Source organism: Leptosomus discolor, unplaced genomic scaffold, assembly GCF_034619465.1.
Source record: "Leptosomus discolor isolate bLepDis1 unplaced genomic scaffold, bLepDis1.hap2 HAP2_SCAFFOLD_40, whole genome shotgun sequence".
Taxonomy (NCBI): domain Eukaryota; kingdom Metazoa; phylum Chordata; class Aves; order Leptosomiformes; family Leptosomidae; genus Leptosomus; species Leptosomus discolor.
The window spans coordinates 1,631,226-1,649,622 of NW_028237745.1; the positions used below are offsets into that span (position 1 = coordinate 1,631,226).

Genomic DNA, 18,397 nt, shown 5'->3' on the forward strand with positions numbered 1-18,397 from the left:
AATCCTCAGCTACAGAGAATAGTTTTGATTTTAGAGTCAGCTGTAAGAGAAATTTGAACTGCCTGGATTCTTAAGAAGCTGTTACAACGATTACGGATCATGGTCCGCATGCATTTCTTGATGTCATCTATTTCGATATGTTTTATGTAGTCATTATTAATGTCAGAAAGAGGCGGAAAGATAAAGATGACTGGTTTTGCTGAACATAATGAAATTACTCTTGCTGGTTAAAGAACCGTAGCATCGTATACGCAAAGAGAAGGGTTACAACGTGGAACGCTTTCCTGGTAATAATACTGCAGAAAAATCTCGGGGGATTATGAGTGGCTGTGGGCTAAACACGCGAATGAGCCTGGTTTTTCCTCTTTGAAGAAAAACCCAAGCAGCTAATCCTGGCAGGTTGCGCTGCGCTTCTGTTAATGCAACATACATGAGGTAACTAATCCGTGGTGCTCCGTGCTGGTGAGGTCCCACCTGTAGTAATCTGCCCAGGTGATGGTACCAAAGTTTCAGACAGAAGGTTTAGAGCATAGCAAGGCGAGGACAGCGCTTATAACCATCGCTACTTACAGAATACCAAATCGAGCATTTTCATCACTGTATTCTATGGTGCTTTTTTCTAAGAGTTCAAAAGCTTCAAAATGGAGAGTCCAAGAATTTGAAAGAGTTACCACATCAGGAAAAAAAACCTCACACCGCTAAATTTATTTCTCTCGTGTAGGTTAAGTTGTCGATCTTAATGCAAGGAGTTTTGTAGGCAAGAATTTGCCTGATTTGAGTGCCCTTTCTTTAAATGGCAGGATTATCGCTCTCATCCTTCAAACTTCTTTCATATGCGTACATCATGACTTCAAATAAGTAGCCATTAGTCTATTTTAGATAAAACACACGCATTTCTATAAAGATCACTTTGTTTTTTCCTTACCTGGTAGATTTTAGGATCTCTCATTAGTTTTTCTACAGGATACTCGGTGTTAAAGCCATTTCCTCCAAAAATCTGCGCTGCACCTGCGGCCACTTGGTTTGCAACATGACCCGCGAATGCCTTTGCAAGGGAAGCGCAGCAGGTATTGCTGCGCCCAGCATCGACTTCCCACGCAGCTCTCTGGGAAGCCATCCCACCCAGTTCCACCTTCGCTGCCGTTTCAGCAAGCGTGAAAGACGCTGCCTGGTGCTACGAACGATGACATAAACTAAGTCAACATTGCCTGCTTAAAATTCTGTGGCGTCCAAGAAGTTCTTGATTTGCAGATTCAACACACTCAGGAAATTGTGCCTGAGGAGTGCTACAGAATTTGGATCGGGCTCTCAACTCTGTGTTGAATTAGACTTCCATGTTTTAATTCTAAAATCCACTTAGTCATAGGGCTTCAATATTGAATCACGAAGTTGTGCTTTAGTTTTCGTGAGATCTGTCTTTATTCTTATTTCTTAAAACCTGGTAAGCAGTGCGATTGTTTTCTATTAATATCAATAATAATAATATTAAAAGTCTGGTTTCATGTACCTCACAGAGGTTGTTCCCTTCCCTCAAAATCCCTGTTCATTAGTCGAAGAACTTAAGTATGTCCTGATGGTACATAAGTTTCAGGGTTTGGGTGGAGTTTTCTTTGTGGTTTTGCTATTATCATCAACAAGTTTTAGAAGAATCCCAGGATTTGCTGCACAGCTAGATTTGCTTGGGCAGTGCTGACCTGTATACTTGAAAACCCAAGCAACGGCAGAGATGGAATAAATCACACGTCCTAAATATCAAGGAACAACCTCGAAAATCCACTAGTGGTACATCTGGTAGGAAAAGACAGCTTTTGGATGTATTTATTCTTATGTATTTAACTTACTTCAACAATTGGTTTCCCAAAGGTTTTTCTCTCCAAAGCATATTTAGTAGCTTCATCAAGTGCTCGTTTTGCCAACCCAACAGCACCAGCTGCCGCCTGAATTCAACAGAGCACAGAATGAAAATCAGAAATTCCTATTATATCCTTAAAGTAACATTTCCGACACTTACGGGTGGTCTGGCCTTATCAAAAGCTCCCACTGCAATTTTAAAGCCAGCTCCCTCCACAATTAAGACACTTTCTTTCAGAACTCTTACATCTTCAAAGACAATACCTCTTGTATCGGAGCAGCGCTGACCCATATTCATTTCCCAAAACGGGAAGTTTACAGAGGCTTTTAAAATTCATTTTTTGGCACAAATAAGAGCTTTCTGCATCGGAGAGGCCGTCGTCACGCGTACGGGCTGGAGAGTGGTGTGGAATGCCCTCCTGGACGCTCCTCGTTCTGGCTGTAGGCTAAAAGCAACAGCATCGGTCTTGCCAATCGTCTGCAGCGCTGTGAAATACCCTTTTTTGAATATTATTCTTTCAGTGGATTAAAGCAGAGCTATTTCAGGCTTTGTTAAAATAACGCCTTCAAGAGACATAGCTCCTTTGATTTCTCTGCGACCAGCCTTCTTTGCTATGAAAATTTTAACCGACTTGCCGAAATGTAAAGCCCTTCTCTGAAAGCTGGATTTTGGATAGTGCTTTATTTGGCGTAACAGGTCTAAGTAAGGTGTGCCAAATATTTGTAGCACCGTTACTGCCTTGGGGTGTTTGTTTCTTGATTGCTTGGTTTGTTACTGACAGCTGTGAGAATCGATTTTGTACTTAAAGCAGCAGAAAGACTTCAGCAGGGGGCTACCCTTCTTAAGTTATTATTTGGCACACACATCAGATTAGAAAAATGCTGCTTGTAATCTTGCACAGGCTTTGTACTGATGTGACTCCAGGCGTTTATGTTATTTGAATATTTCATGAAGATTTTTGCATATTCTTCCTATTTTAAATCAAGTCTCAAGCACACGGGATGGGGTGGCTTTGGGACTTTTGAATATCAGCTCAAGCCTGTGTTCTGTGCACCGCTTTATATAGGGTTCTGCTCCGTAGGTCGTGTTTCTATGGTGTGGGAGTTTTAGTTCCTGAGCAGCCCACTTTCTGTTCGTGTGTTGCTGATCTCTTACTTGTGTGGTTTCTGCAGACCTCACCTCTCAGTAGTCCTCATATCATCACAACAGGCCTGTGATACAGAGAAGTATGTTAATCCCATTTTACTGAGAAATAGTTTGGTTTTTTTGGTGAGCAGCATGAATTTTACTCTGAGCACGCTAACTGGGATCACACGCACACAACTGTGCTGGGTTGACCCTGGCTGGATAACAGGAGCCCACCAAAGCCGCTCGTGTCACTCCCCTCCCCAGCTGGGCAGGGGAGGGAAAATATAACAAAAGGCTCGTGGGTTGAGATGAGGACAGGGAAAGATAATTCACCAGTTACTGTCACGGGCAAAACCGACTCGACTTGGTGAAAATTAGTTTAATTATTACCAATCAAATCAGAGTAGAATAATGAGAAATACAACCAGATCTTAAAACCACCTTCCCCCCCCACCCCTCCCTTCTTGCCAGGCTCAACTTTATTCCCGATTTCTCTCCCTCCTCCTCCCGAGCGGCACAGGGGGAGGGGGAATGGGGGTTGGGGTCAGTTCACCACACATTGGCTCTGCCCCTCCTTCCTCCTCAGGGGCAGGGCTCCTCACACGCTTCCCCTGCTCCAGCCTGGGGTCACTCCACGGCAGACAGTCCTCCACGAACTTCTCCAACATGAGTCCTTCCCATGGGCTGCAGTTCTGCACGACCTGCTCCAGCGTGGGTCTCCTCTATGGGGTGCAGTCCTTCAGGAACAGGCTGCTCCAGCATGGGGGGGTCACAAGTCCTGCCAGCAAACCCGCTCCAGCGTGGGCTCCTCTCTCCACAGGTCCTGCCAGGAGCCTGTTCCACTGCGAGCTCCCCACAGGGTCACAGCCCCCTTTGGGCATCCACCTGCTCCGCTGTGGGGTCCTCCACAGGCTGCAGGGGGCTATCTGCTCCACCGTGGACCTCCACGGGCTGCAGGGGGACAGCCTGCCTCACCATGGTCCTCACCACGGGCTCCGGGGGAATCTCTGCTCCAGCACCTGCAGCACCTCCTCCCCCTCTTCCCCACTGCCCTGGGCGCCTGCAGGGCTGTTCCTCTCCCCTGTTCTCACTCCTCTCTCCAGCTGCAATTGCTGCTGACCAGTAACTTTGTCCTCATCTTAAACACGCTCTCCCCGAGGCGCTGCCACCATCGCTGACGGGCTCGGCCTTGGCCAGCGGCAGGTCCGTCTTGGAGCTGCTGGCACTGGCTGTACCAGACACAGGGGAAGCTTCCAGCAGCTTCTCACAGAAGCCACCCCTGTAGCCCCTTCACTACCAAAACCTTGCCCCACAGACCCATCACAGCTCTGCTCAGCTGTAACTAAAGATCCCTGTATTATCCACACGCTTTCCAGCACAAAGCCAAAACACAGCCCCACCAGCCTCTAGTGGAGAAAATTAACTCTGTCCCAGCCAACACCAGCACAGCTCCCCAGGGCAGGAGAGGATTTTGTCACCAGGACAAATGACATCGGCCCAGCTTGGTGCCTTTTCCTGCCCTGAGGCGTCTCCAGAGGGACAGGCTGGGCAAAGCTTCTCTCCTCCCCTCTGTGGTCCCACGGGGCAGCTGGGGCTTTGTCGCAAGGACACCCTGGGCCTGGGGGTGCTCTTCCGCAGGCAGCAGCGGAGGCCAGGAGTGACGCTGTCTGCTCAGCGCACTCGGGGTGCTCCCTCTGGGAAGGACCCCACGGGACTGGGCTTGTTGCTCCAACTTTATTAAAAACCAGATTGATTCAAACACGGCCAGAGGTATAATTTCACCTCTCCAAGGCTCAGCTGAAGCAGCAGAAGAGCAACGGCAGGCTCCATCCTGATGCTTTCTGCTTCTTTAGAGGTGTCAGGACAAAGACAGTCTCACTTGCCAGGGACCTGACTGAGAGGCTGGCGTCTCTCCCCAAGGGCTGCAGGGCTGCAAGAGAAGGAAGCAGAGCCGCCATGAACCCCCGCTGCCTGCAGAGACGCCCAGGAGTCCCCTCCAGACCGTGCCAGCCCCACCCTTCTCCTCCCCTGGCCAGGAGGAGCAGCTGAGACCAACAGACCAGCTGGCAGCTGCTGCTCAGGCATGGCCCGTGTGCCCCTGGCAACTTCCTCTGCCCCTGGAGCGCTGTCCTGGAGCAGGACCAGGCACAGCAGCACCCTGCCCAGGCTCTGCCTCCTGCCCCACCAGCCCCGGCACACCCAGCGCTGCCCCTACTCACCATTGCAGACGTCCAACAGCGTCTCCCTGCTCAGCCTCCTCCGGTGCCGTGCAGCAAGCCCTAGGCACAGAGCTCACGTCAGACCTCCCGCTCCCCAGCACGCTCCCAGCAGCACGGCCCCTGGCCCTGCCGCACACCCTCCTCCCAGGGAAGGACAGTACCCGAGGCAGCGGCCCTGAGCCAGGCTCCCAGCAAGCCCACCCGTGTGGTGGGCCCTCCTCGGGGCAGCTGGGGCTCTGGCAGCCACAGGGCTGCCCCTTGCTGCCAGCGCGGTGGCAGCGATTGGGGCCGGGCTGCCACAGGAGGGTCCCGGGGCTGTGGCTCACCGATGAACCTGACGGCCGCCTCTCGCAAGGTGGCCTGAGCAGCTTCCAGGTACGTCAGGCTCTGCTGCACGTATTCTTCCACCTTGCTCTTGTTGTGCGCTAACTGGAGAGAGCACAAGGGCACGGGGCTCAGCAGACTCCTCCCCGACTCGGCCGGACCAGTCCCTCCTCCCAGCACCCCCTTCCCCCCTGGCAATTCCCGTCCCCAGACAGAGCCCTGTGGGACTGAGGTTCAAGAGACAGACGCAGGCAGAGGGGGCTGGGGTGCCAAGACTCCTCTGTCCCACTGCCAGCTGGGTCTCCTTCAGCACCCTGGGGACAGGGAGGGGTGAGGGGCCTGGAGAAGAGCCCGTGGGGGCTCCATGCTTGAAGGCAGGGGAGAACACGGCTCTGGGCTGCGGGCTGGAGCAGGGCAGGTGAGGCACAGCTGCACAGCCCACCCCATGGGTGTGTGGGGCAGCCCTCGGCCAGCCCAGCCCTGGGGTTTGGGGTCATCCTCACCAAGGACTCTTCGATCAGCTGTGTCCGATATGGCTCAGACATGTAGCTGGGCAGCCTCCACCCCAGGAACTCCACACAGGTGAGGAGGGTGCATCCAGAGGCCTGCAGAGAAGCAGAGGATGGGAGATGGCACCACAGCCCAGGGAAGGAGACCTGGCATCCTCCTCCTCTTGGCCAGGCTCCCAGCCACTCCCAGTCCCTTAGGGGAAGGGGCATGGGGGCCCCAGTCTGAACTGGCTTCAGCGCCCAGGGCAGGGACACGGGGCAGCCACCAGCTCAGGGACCTCATACTGCGGCCAGCAGAACAGAGACCCTCAAGAGCTGCTGAGCTGCTGCCAGGGGTGGGGGCAGAGCGAAGGGCAAAGGAGGGGTGGGCCCAGGGCTGTAGGCAGCAAGGCCTGGAGTGCCAGAGGCACCGGGGCAGGACGGAGCCAGCAGCACGGCCCATGGGCGTCCCCCAGCAGGACGCTTGGCTCCCCAGCCAGGGCTGCCCCAGCTCCTTCAGCCCAGGCTCCGCATGGGCAGAGCTCTGATCCCGCGATGCAGGGCCAGTCTCCCCCAGGCTCCATCTCCCTTCCCACCACTCCCCCTGCCCCAGGCTGGGCAACAAGCTGGCTCTCCACCCCTTGGAAGTGCTGCAGCCCTCTGTGCAGACCAAGTTCACTGGCCCCACGGAGGGGCACCTGGGTGAGCAGGGCCTCGCTCCTGGGGCCGTCCTGCTCCCCGGGAGCTGGGACATGCCCTGGCCCCAACACCTGGTGCTCTCTTGGGCATAGCCCTGGGGGATGGGGATTGGGGCTCAACGCCCTGGCCTCCGACTCCTGCAGGGACAGCGCGGAAGCCTGTAGGGACTCGTGTGTCTGGTGGCCACGGGCTGCTGCTGAGCCCCACTGGAGCCGGCAGGGCAGCTCTGGGAAGTGCCGGTGCCGGGTTCTCCAGTCCTGCTCTTGCGGGGTCAGCAGGGACCCTTCCTCTGGGCTGGGCTGGAGGAGGGGCTTAACGGGGAGAGTGCGGCTGAGAGGGGACCCCACCTCCCCATCCACCTCTGCAGCAGGGGGGTAGGAGGAAGGAAGTGGGGGGACCAGTGCAGAGAAGGAGGGGAGCGGTGGGACCCTGAGGTGATGCACATTTCCAGACTCTGACGTCCAGCAGCCCTTGGCCCTCGTGCCCAGGCCACCCCGGTGGTGTCAGCATGCCCTGCCCACACCACCGGCCGCCGCTCACCTTGGCCACGCTCTCCACCTGGTCACTCATATGGAGGAGCAGCGGGAGCAGGACCAGGACCCTCTGCACCATCTTCTTCATCTTCTTCTTGCTTCTCCCCACCACAGCCTTGATCACATCTTCGAAGAGCCTGATGGCGAGCTCCCGCACCTGGCTGGACCCCTGGTAGGGAGGAGAACAGAGGGACTTCAAGAGCCGCTCCCTGCCCACGCTGAGCAGGCGTGTTGGCACGGCTGATGTACAGGGGGAGGCTCTGGGGTCGGATCCCGAGCGCAGGAGCTGTGGGCCAGATCTGCAGCTGCAGCTGAGCGGCCCCAGAGCCCTGAAAGGCCCAGCAGGAGGAGTAAGGAGGGGAGCCCTGCCCGAGCACTGCCCACAGGGCTGGGCTGAGGGGCAGCGGCCTCTGCAGGGCGCCCATCTGTAGGGCTGAGGCTCCCCCGGCAGCCTTACATCATCAAAGAGGGGCAGGAGCTTCTCTGCCAGCTGCACACCAACGAGGCTGGCCTCCTCCCTCCTCAGGTGACCCATCACACTCCACAAGAAGAGCAGGGCATTCATCTTGACATCAGCGTTGCCATCCTGCAGGGTCTCCATGATGTCCGGCAGCAGGACCAGCACTTCTTTTGCCTGTACGAAACACAGCGTTTCCTTACGGCGAGGCGCTGAAAGGCCACCTGGAAATGCGCTGGGCGCTGAGCACCGGCCTCCCGTCCGGCTCCCCAGCAGGCGGCACAGGAGTCACTGCAGCAGCCTCCTGGCAGGCAGTGGCCGCTGGCGGGGCTGTGGGGAGAGCACGAGGAAGGGAAGGGAGCGCAGGAGAGCAGCGTCCCCTGCTCAGCCGCTCCCTGTTCTGACCGCCCCCAAGGGGCAGATGGGTTGGGAACCCCCTGGGCCTGGAGGGCTCCCCAGGCACCCGCCAGCCCCCTCCAGAGCGGGGAGGGTGATCGGAGCCATCACTCCGCATTGTGACGCCCAGGCAAGGCCAAGCCACCGCACTACTCCCTGCCCCAGGCCCCAGCTGCCAACACGGCTCCACTTGACTACAGCCCGCTCACCAGCCCAGGTATCTCGGAAAGCTGCTGGGACACTGGAGGGCTGCCCTTGGATAGGCCCTGATCGGGGACAGCAGGAACCCTCGCCCCAGGGTCAGCGATTCTGGGTCCCTTTGCCCTGCCCATACCACAGACAAGACTCCCAGTGAGGGGTGGGCTCATTACCATGAGCGTGTCGAGGATGTCGAGCAAAGAAAGCTCCCAGGTGCTCTCAGAATCCCATTCACGCTGGAACTCCACGTTCTCCTCTGACAGCGTCTTGCCTACACAGAGGGGAAACCCAGAAGAGTCAGTCGGACACAGCCCCTTTGCCAACGAGCTTCCCAAAGGGCAAAAAGACCTTTGAACTCCGCACAGCTGAAGAGAGAGGCTGTGCTGGGGCTGGCTCCCAGCCCCAAGCAGCCCTGACATTCAAGCACCACCGTGCTCCCCGCCCATGGGATCCCTGCTGCCAGCCTGACCAGGAAAGGGAATCCTGGCGTCGAGCTGGTCACACTGGCTGGCCCCAAACCTGCCCAGCCCTGGAGGCCCCTCACTCACCAGTCTGCAGCACCTGGACCCTGGGTATCTCGTAGGGCTCTGGCAGAGAGCTGCTGGGGTAGCTGGGGGGTCTCTCCACCATCCTGTCAAACGGAGGAAAGTGTTTGTGCGGGGGCGCGCAGCTTAGGGAAACGCCTTGGCACCACGGGGCTGCCAGGGGTGGCAGGGACAGAGGTGGGCTGTGCTGGGGTCTCCTCGCCAGCTCCACACTCCTGACTGTCCCCTTGCTGTCCCGTCAGACACTGCAGGCCACAGTCACACTGGTTACTAAGACACTGGGCGGGGGTCAGGGCCCCACTGTGACACGCCACCCGGGCTGGGAGGGGCAGGGCACCCACTGCGGGGGTGGGGGCAGGAGCCAGCTCGCCGTTGGCCCATGGGTCCTCGCAGGGTGCCCCCAAGCCCCCGTCCGCCCTTATGTCCCCTCAGGACCTTCCTGTACCCACCTGCTTGTCCCAGAGCCTTGCGCTCACGCGCCCTGGCATGGCCCCAGCACCTCTCTGGGACACCCCCGCTTCCCCCTCCGTGTGGTGCTCTCTGCACATCTCTACACTTTGTGGCATCTCGCGGTTACGTCTCTTCCCCCACTCTGAAAGTCTCGCTCAGCACCAGGAATCAAAAGGTGTTCACGCCTGCTCCTCTACTCCAGTCCCTGCTCGGGGATACAGCTGTCGATGGGACTCTTACTGGGCCTATCGCTCACCAGGCCCTGTCAGAAGACGAAACCCAAAAGAAGTCCTCTCTTTCTTTTTACACTGCCTTAATGTCTTGAATCAATGCCCTCACCTACAGCCTAAGAGACAGAGAACTGGATGACTCATCCAGAAAAGCCTTCTCTAAGCACACGGGTCTCACTGGGACCCAAACCACACCCAACTGCTCTGGACAGCTTCGAAGCTGCTCCTTTCTTGTGCCTTCAGAGATTTCTCGAGGTTTCTAAGGTGGGCAGTGGAGAGGACAGACATTGTTGGATGGCAGCTACGGTCTCATGGCTGACAGAAGCTCTCCTTCGCTTCTGCCTTCATCACCCCTGGCCAACCGCTTTATAAAGTGAGAAGCTGTGGGAGATGGCAGGCCATGAAAGGAGAAAACTGGCCTGGGGTCAAACTGGTGGGACCATAACACCTGCTAGACAGAAGACCAGTAAGGAGAGGGTCAGGAGAAAAGGGGGGAAGAGGGACCTGAAGGTGCAGCTGAAAATGAGCCGAGGACGCCTGGGGGTCCCAGTCCAGCAGCCCTGTACCTGCTCGTGCAGCCTGCAGCAGGGCAAGAAACCTGTTGTCCTGACCGGACCGCCTGTGTTTGACTGGCTGCTGTAGTCAGGCGGGCCTGGAGCGCCCCCCACAGCCAGCCAACGGGCACCCCAGAGAGGGCAGAGGAGGGATCAAACCTCGCCAACCAAGGGCTTTGTTCTGCGGGACCTCCGATTCTTCGACGACCCACACATTCATTTTGAGGCCGAACAGGGCGGCCCCACTGACTGGTGCTTTTGCTTATCTTGTGGCCACTAAAAATGTCCAAGGGACTGCTAAATCTGTTCATTAGATGAAACAGGTCACGTGACTAGTGCCATGGTTCACACCCCCACTTCCAAAACCGCTTCAGACCACACTGACATTGCAAAGGCAAGGTCTGGGCCCGTCCTGTTGGTGCAGACTGGCTCAGGCTGCCCCTGTGCCCAGAGCAGATGGGAATGGGCTGCGTTATTAAACAGCTAACTGGACAAAAAGTCGGTGCCTGCTGTGTGGACGGGCCCATGAGCACCCCATGAAATCCACTGTGAGGCCTTAAAAGGCACAGGGAAACAGCAGAAGGGTGTCCCTCCCCGGAGGAAGCCAGCTCGAGCTGAGAGAAACCGGCTCTGGGGCAGAACCGGGGGTCCCAACTCTTCTTCGCATCAGGGGCTAAGGCTGGATTCCTTCTCTGAGAGGGAGATTAGAAAGCAAAGGGGGTCCAGTCTGAACCGCATCAGTCAGCAGCAGGAGCTCCGCAGATCAACAGCTTGGTGTCCGAGGGGAGAGCAGTGACAAGCCGTGTTCCTCAGGGATTGGTGCTGGGACCGGTGCTAGGGAACAGCTTTGTCGGCAACACGTACGGTGGCATCGAGTGCACCCCCAGCAGATTTGCCGACGACTCCAAGCTGTGTGGTGAGGTCAACATGCTGGAGGCAAGCGAGGCCATCCAGAGGGACCCTGACAGGCTGGAGGGGTGGGCCCAGGCCAACCTCATGGAGTTCAGCAAGGCCAAGTGCAAGGTCCTGCACCTGGGTCGGGGCAACTCGAAGCACAGACACAGGCTGGGCAAGGAGCGGATGGAGAGCAGCCCTGGGGAGAAGGACTTGGGCGGGCTGGTGGGTGGTAAGATGAACAAGAGCCAACCCAACAAGCCAACCGTATCCTGGCCTGCATCCAGAGCACTGTGGCCAGCAGGTGGAGGGAGGGGATTCTGCCCCTCTGCTCTGCCCTTGTGAGACCCCAGCTGGAATACCGCCTCCAGCTCTGGAGCCCCCAACATAACACAGACATGCAGCCGCCGGAGCGACTCCAGAGGAGGGCTCTCAAGATGGTCAGAGGGTTGGAACACTTTTCCTATGAGGACAGGCTCAGAGAGTTGGGCTTCTTCAGCCTGGAAAAGAGAAGGCTCTGGGGAGACCTTACAGCAGCCTCCCAGAACCTGAAGGGGGCCTACAAGAAGGCTGGGGAGGGGCTATTTACAAGGGCCTGCAGTGACAGGACAAGGGGCGATAGTTGAAAGCTGGGAGAGGGCAGGATTAGACTAGATACAAGGAAGAAGTTCTTCACTCTGAGGGTGGTGAGACACTGGACCAGGGTGCCTGAGGAAGCTGTGGATGCTCCATCCCTGGCGGTGTTAAAGCCCAGGTTGGATGAAGCCTTGGGCAACCTGGTCTAGTGGGAGGTGTCCCTGCCATGGCAGGGGGGTTGGAACTGGATGATCTTTAAGGGCCTTTCCAACCCAAACCATTCTATGATGATTCTATGAATTACAGGCCCCGAGAGCAGCTTCTACCCACTGTCCCCCCACTACACAACAGCCCTGGCTTCTCCCATGCCCATCTCCACGCTCGGGAGGAGCCGTTCACCCACCCTGCCAGCCGGCCTTGCTGCCTGAAAAACCCGTGCCGTGCTGCTCCAGGCCACCACAACTGTCACACCGCGGCTGTCCCCACACCGCTCTTCCTCATTCTCAGCGACACGGCCCATTTCCCTGCGTTCCCACCTGCCCACAGCCAGCTGTTGCCTTCTCTCATCAGCATTGTGGAAAATCACACATTTTTTTCCTCAACTCCTGTTCTGAGCTCACTGCAGGACAGGCCCAGAGTCCATGACTACGGCTGGTAAAGTCCATAGCAATACAGAATTGTTAAGATGAAAAATACCCAATGGCTCAGCTCGTTTCAATCGTTTAAGGCAAGGCTTTTAGCTAGAACACACTTGAGAACATTTAAAACCAGCACCAACCTGCACGCCCTCCTTGATTGGCCCCTCTGGCTTTATCAGTTCTGCGCATTTTGTTCTGTCCTTGGCAGCACATATCAACATCTTCTTGTCTAAAAGAAACAAGAAAAAGCAGTCATAAATCTGCAGAAAACCAGACAACCACACACACGGTGCCCACAAGGTAACATTGCTCTACTGTTTTCCTACGCCCAAAGCAAGCAAGGACCAACTGAACACAACCATCTGTTGTGAAAACACCCTGTTGTCGCCAGAGGCACGTGCTGCTTCAGCGTCGATCTTTCAGGCTGTGACCGATGAGAAAACGGAAGCGTGGTTTATTCTCAGAGGAAAACCTGAACTGGAAATTAGTTCAGGGCCTCATTTGCCTCTTTAGGCATCCACACGCTGAATAGCCCAGGAAACGGCGCAGAAGTGAGCAGCAAAGCAAACCCAGGGCACCCCAAGAGACCCCCTGACTACACGAGTCCCTCTCTCCCTTTCACCCCGAGGTCCCAAAGCACCAGGGCAGGAGCAGGCAGGGCAGGCGTGTGCTCGGGTCACACCAGGGAGGAGAGGGCAGGAACAGCCCCGGGCACGCAGGATTAGTAAAGGGAATTCCCGCTCTCAGCTGGGGTCAGTCCGTGCCCAAGGCCAGCACTGATCCAGACACGAAACTGAGGGGGTCAGTGAACCCCAGGGGCCACACCCGCTGCACCTTCTTCCCTCGCCTCGTCCACGAGTTGTTTTCCAGGCTCCTCCACCTCACCCTGGCTCAGGCCCCTGCAGGCTGGCTCAGGGCTGGTGGGGGGGGTGGCGACCCTGGGGGCAGCAGCAGGAGCCGCTCTGACCCTGGGTGTGGGGCTGTCCCTGGGGCTGAGCACTCGGGCCCAGGGCTGGTGAACTGGCCCGTGGGCCCTGCAGTCTCCAGGGCCCTTCCTCAGGCCTTGCTATGCTGGGAATTCCCTGCTCCAGCAGCACCCCTGCTCCTGTCCCTGCCAGCTCCTACGTTCTACTGGAGTATCACTGAGGTCTCATAACACTTTTAATTTGATCTGACCAGCACCCTTGAAAGACATGATCTCAGTTTGCTACTTTACCTGGACAACCTTCTTTATTTCCACTTGAAATGGGACAGAACAGACCAGCTAAGCCATAATGGGCTCTCAACCACAGGGAAAATCCATACCACAAGCCTCTTCATCACGTTACCCCAAAATCTCCTTCCTCCTTCATCTAGAGAAATGACAACGAGAGGATTTATTCAGTGGGTGCGCACAACAGGCATGGGGGTGTAGGCGTTCTTAACAGTCATTTCTGATTTGTTTAGATCAGGCAAAAGCACCAAGAGTTGAAGACTAATCAACCAACAGTGGTCTTGAGAAGCTTGCAAATTTATTTTTTTACAATAGTATTTTTACAGAGATCTTCTACGTTGTCTTGTGAGAAACGATCCGTGTGGTACGTGTTTTGGGAACCAGAATTACGCAAGGAGCGGCACGTGACCTCAGCGTGGGATGTCGCAGTGCACGTGCGATGTGAAGTATCCCGTGCTCCCCAGTGAGCCTCGCAAAGCAACTCCACCCTGTTCTTTCCCTCTAATCAAACTGCAGCTCTGCAAAACGCTTACAGCTGGGTGGTGAGGTACACTTTGATGTGAAAAAAACACTTTTTCAGTTTAAGGCTTCCGTTCATTACCCTTTATCTAGTTCAGCATTATTTACCATGTCTCCTGGTCTGTCAGCAAGTCCTCCAGCCTCCCCAGCCAGGCAAGGCACAGCACAGCAGCAGAGCTTCTCTCCATCAGTCCAGCGCCCCCTGCCAAGCACCTGCAGGGGCGCTAGCACCCACCACCAGCATCACACACCAGGACACCAGCAAACAAGAGAAGCAAAACGTTATTTTTCTTTCAAATGTGGCATTGCAAATGGTGTGGGTGATCCTGCAAACTACTACTGGTGCAGAGAAACCACACTGCAGAGTTTCTTCAGGGGAAAAGAGAAGAAAGCTCCTGGATGCAGTCTCTTTTTAGTCTCTTCCCTTCCACAAATAAAAACGCAAGGATGTGATTTTCAAACAGCCATCACCTTCTACGGGAGGGGCTAAAAATCCACAGCACCTTTTCCATGAGTAAAGACAAAAAGCTTCAGACCAATCACTTCTGATTTCTGGGCGGCGGGGGGGGGGGGGAAGAATCTGTTGGTTGATTATCCATTTGTCAGTGGAGTTTATGCCAGGTTATAGCATTTCCCACTGCGATGTGAAACACTATTCTACCTGGGACTAACATCCAGGCAAAAGGGATAATTTGCACGACAAAAAACATTTCAGAGCCTGATTTAACAGGGTACAGGTCCAAGTGATCAGCAAGATGCACAGCACATATCCTTTCCTAAGGTAAGGCCTCAACCTGAGAGCAGTTAAAGACTGCGTGAGAGTGTTAGTGACAAAATGAAGCACCAAAACAACAGCTGAAATACTCTGAGCAGTTCACAAAGTATTCCATAAGAGAAACGACATTATTTTCCCCGGATTCTTCAACTTAAAAAAATAACCTCCATTGAGCTTTGATCAAACCAAAGGCAACAACTAATACCTTCCCTGGTCACCCACCCAGTCCTCCAGACATTGGCTCACACCGCCCAGCTTCGGGCGTCGGAGCTGCCGCCAGTTCCCGTGACGGCCTCTGACAGCGACAGCCGCTGCCAAGCCAAGAACCAGACCTCCCCGACGCCCGCCTGGAAGCAAACTCCCACGGTGGCCGCTTCTCCTCACGCCGGGCCGGGCTGGGACAGGACCTTGGCTCCACGCTTTGGAAGAGCTCCAAGGGCGCAGCCCAAGGAAACCGGAGTCTCGTGGGTCTCAGAGTAATTCTAGAGCTAAAGCGGTGACAGTCATCAACTCCAGGTCAGGTCATACATGCCAGCGCTCATCACGGACCCACGGAGGCGACCTCCTTCCAGCCCGCCCAAGGCTTTCGAACCCAACACGCCTTCTTCCTAAAGCAGGACCCTGCCTTATTCTAACACCAGTGGGGTTTTCCTTCAGGCGGGACACAAACACGTGACACAAGCCACCAGCTGCTGTCGGGAAGCACCAGAGCCTTTTGGTTATCGTTTTCCACCGCGTTTGCACCAGAAGGATAACAAAAGTCACAACAGACGGTGAGAAACTTCACCTACAGGGGAGATGGCTGTGGTGAACCAGTAAGACACAGACCAAGGCCTTTTCCTCAGGGGAAAAGCGCACACCAAGAAAGTTAACTGCTCAGCAGACCGGTACCGTTCTCAAGTCAGACAGGAAAAAAAAGGGGTTTGAGGAACACCACAGAAGAACCGACCACCACAATGTTCTTTTGGACAGCCCCAAGCGTAAACACACCACGTGCATATAAAAACTCTATGTCCTATCGTTCACATCACCAAGCATCCTTATTTAAACAGATTTTAATGAGTAATTATCTGCACAATCCCAGTAAAACCTGTAGCTAAGAAATAATTTGACAAGACTGCCACAAAAGCTATCGAGAACGCAGACAAAACCGTCACCCAAGGAACATTAAAAGTACAACATTCCCAACCTGACCATGGTTTTTAAGGGCGTGAACCCTCCAGTTCTCCAGTCACGGTATCACCTTGTCAACGAGGTGCCAAAACCGTTTTTGCCACAGCACCCGCCTCCCGAGTCTCCAGTCACCAAAGCTCACTCAATGAAGGGGCTTGTGTCGACCCCTCCCCCGTGACAGTCCCCTGGATGTGCCGAGGGGCGGCAGAAGACGAGGACCGTGGCCTGGGCTGGCACTTGCTGCCCCACCTCGTGCCGACGGGATTCGATGAACGCCACAATTTCAGTCGCCTTCGTCCGGAGCAGCCGGCCCACGGGACCCCGTGCTGCCCACCGCCAGGGAACACCGCTCGTCCCCAAACACCCCGACAGACCGCGCCCCCAGCGGGGCGTTATTGCAGCCCTTCCGCAGGAGAGCCCAGCGCCAAAACACAGCAACGACAAGGCCTTCGTTAACACGGACTAAGGCTGCAGCCCGGGGAATGTTTTCCCTCCCAGGAACGACTCCGGAGGGACAAACCGCCCGTCGAGATGCCCTGCGTCACGCCCGCGTGCGGACACTCCCGCGAAGACCACGCACGTGGGAAGGGACCCATTCGCTTCAGACCCTCAGTTCTTACCTCAGCGTCCAAACCAACCCTCAGACCACCACGACTCAGAAATAACCCGTCTGACATTTAATAAAACTCACCGTCAAGTGCCAAAGCTGTCACAATCGGGAGCTGCACTGGGAAAGCAGCTCACACACGCACATCTACCTGCAGAGAAAGAGAGACATAGATATGTGTACATACATATATACATATATACACACACATCTCCTATACACCTCCTTCTGCTTCCCTGCGCTGCCTCAATGCAGCACCTCCAGCCCTGGGCGTTCAGCACAGCCACAACCACCACAACCCAGGGTGCCTCCAGCTCCCGGCGGGGCATGCGGACACAGGCAATTCTTGGCATTTCCCACCTCCTGGGACTGGAATCCAATCCTTGGGGCGACACCTGCCAGGCAGCCCACACCTCTCACACCCATGGCGTTGCTCAGCCCCAGCAAGCTCAGGGCAGGGCCGCGCCCAGACGCCGCCAGCCTCCTGCCGCGGGAGCCGCACGCAAACGCAGCCGCAGCCTCCTCGCACGCAGAGGAGCGACGAGGAGCTCGCATCCCGGGTCTCAGAGCAGCTCCAGAGCTGAACTGACCATCCTCAGCGTTCTGCTCAGGTAATACATGCCAAAACCCATCACAGACCGCGGGAAACGAGCCAAGCGGCTCCTGTGGGCACGTCACGGGCGATGGCGGGGCAAGAGCAGGGCTGGGGAGCGCCCCCAGCCCAAATCTCCCGGGGAAGGCGAGGGCTGGCGCTCCTCAGAGCAGCGCGGCCGCGCTGGAACAGGACTCGTGTGGCCACCTCTCCCCGTCCCACAGGAGCCGCACGGGCCGCGTGACTCCCCACGAGTCACACGCTCGGGGCACCAGGTTTCCCGTCAGGCTCTCGCGCAGCGTCCCCCGCTGCGGTGCCGAGGGAGAACCTGACGAGCACAGGGAGTTCTCTGTGTTCTCACACCGCACAGCACGATGCCTTTCACAGCCCACCCCAGTAAAGACCGCAATTGGCTGCCAGGAGGTTGCCAGCACAGAACGTTACTCGGGGGCTACTGTCACTGGCACATCCAGCTGCTGGCAGTGAAAAGTGCCCAAAGGCTGCCTTCTTCGCAAGCAGAACCATTTCTTTTTCAGGCAAGAAAAGACCCGAAGCTCAGAACCTTGCAGAAAGGAACAAGACACAACTCCGCCCTTCACAAAACCTCCTCTTTCATCACAGCAAACAAACACACCTTCACCTACAGACGCAAAGGCGCCACCCAAGGAACCCCAAGGTCATAGACTTACCCATGTCAACACAGCCACTACCTCTTAAAGATCTAAAAACTACCCCGTGAGCCTCCAGCGAGCAATCCAGCTTCTTCCTGCCAGCTCTCTACACCCTCAACGCCTTCGTTTGCATCAGCAACACAGAGACATCACAGAGGAAACTGGGGAAAAAAAGCCACGGGAAAGATCACAGAGGGGCACAAGTTTTAACATTCATATCTCTCTAAACCCGGGATTTTTCCCCCGGCTAACTCGGGCAATTCGGCAGCGGGACGTGCCCGCTCGGACACCGACCTGGCTCCGCCCGCCCGCCCTCCCCGCGGGGCACGTCCCCCCCTGGCTTCCCGGCTCGGCCGAACCCTCCCCAGGCACCGCGGAAACCCCCCGCGACGCGGCCGAGCCGAACCGCCAGCGGCTGCCGACCGCCCCGACCGGCGGAGGCCGAGGGCCCGCCGGGGCCTCCCCGCAGCCCCGCGGACCCGGGACCCACGCCGCCAGGCCCGGCCGGGCGGGCTCAGCCTCCCCGCCGGGTCCACGGCAGCTCCGCAAGGAGCGATCGCTGCCGGAGCCCCCCGGAGCCCCCCGAGCCCCCGGGCCGGGCCCTCTCCGCCCCACGCGGCAGCAGCAGCAGCACCCACCGCCGCCGCCGCCCGCGCCGGAAAGGGC

General features: G+C 56.4%; 2 protein-coding genes and 1 non-coding gene across 6 annotated transcripts; all 3 read right to left on the reverse strand.

Annotated features, from left to right (window-relative positions):
- Positions 1 to 227: 227 nt before the first annotated feature.
- Positions 228 to 3,027, reverse strand: LOC147413089 (medium-chain specific acyl-CoA dehydrogenase, mitochondrial-like). Its single transcript, XM_086480630.1, has 5 exons — positions 3,008 to 3,027; positions 2,012 to 2,349; positions 1,842 to 1,937; positions 926 to 1,174; positions 228 to 296 (listed from the first exon to the last, which is right to left on the reverse strand). Exons 2-5 carry the CDS (start codon positions 2,147 to 2,149, stop codon positions 228 to 230), a joined length of 552 nt encoding a protein of 183 aa, XP_086336756.1. The 5' UTR covers positions 2,150 to 2,349; positions 3,008 to 3,027.
- A 1,668-nt stretch (positions 3,028 to 4,695) lies between these two features.
- LOC147413090 (maestro heat-like repeat-containing protein family member 7) lies at positions 4,696 to 18,397 on the reverse strand. Of its 4 annotated transcripts, XM_086480690.1 has the most exons (14): positions 18,370 to 18,397; positions 17,750 to 17,892; positions 16,553 to 16,619; positions 14,022 to 14,137; positions 13,398 to 13,533; positions 12,322 to 12,410; positions 8,843 to 8,925; positions 8,468 to 8,565; positions 7,701 to 7,877; positions 7,251 to 7,412; positions 6,027 to 6,128; positions 5,526 to 5,628; positions 5,200 to 5,259; positions 4,696 to 4,910 (listed from the first exon to the last, which is right to left on the reverse strand). In XM_086480690.1, the coding sequence occupies exons 7-14, from the start codon at positions 8,922 to 8,924 to the stop codon at positions 4,774 to 4,776; spliced, it is 921 nt and encodes a 306-aa protein (XP_086336816.1). In that variant the 5' UTR covers position 8,925; positions 12,322 to 12,410; positions 13,398 to 13,533; positions 14,022 to 14,137; positions 16,553 to 16,619; positions 17,750 to 17,892; positions 18,370 to 18,397; the 3' UTR covers positions 4,696 to 4,773. The 4 variants fall into 4 exon arrangements, with proteins under 4 accessions (XP_086336816.1, XP_086336815.1, XP_086336817.1 ...); XM_086480689.1 differs by lacking the exon at positions 18,370 to 18,397 and having other exon boundaries at positions 17,750 to 18,030; XM_086480691.1 differs by lacking the exons at positions 14,022 to 14,137; positions 18,370 to 18,397 and having other exon boundaries at positions 17,750 to 18,030.
- Positions 15,154 to 15,238, reverse strand: LOC147413091 (small nucleolar RNA SNORD45). Its single transcript, XR_015184118.1, has one exon. It is a non-coding gene; the product is annotated as a small nucleolar RNA SNORD45 (small nucleolar RNA).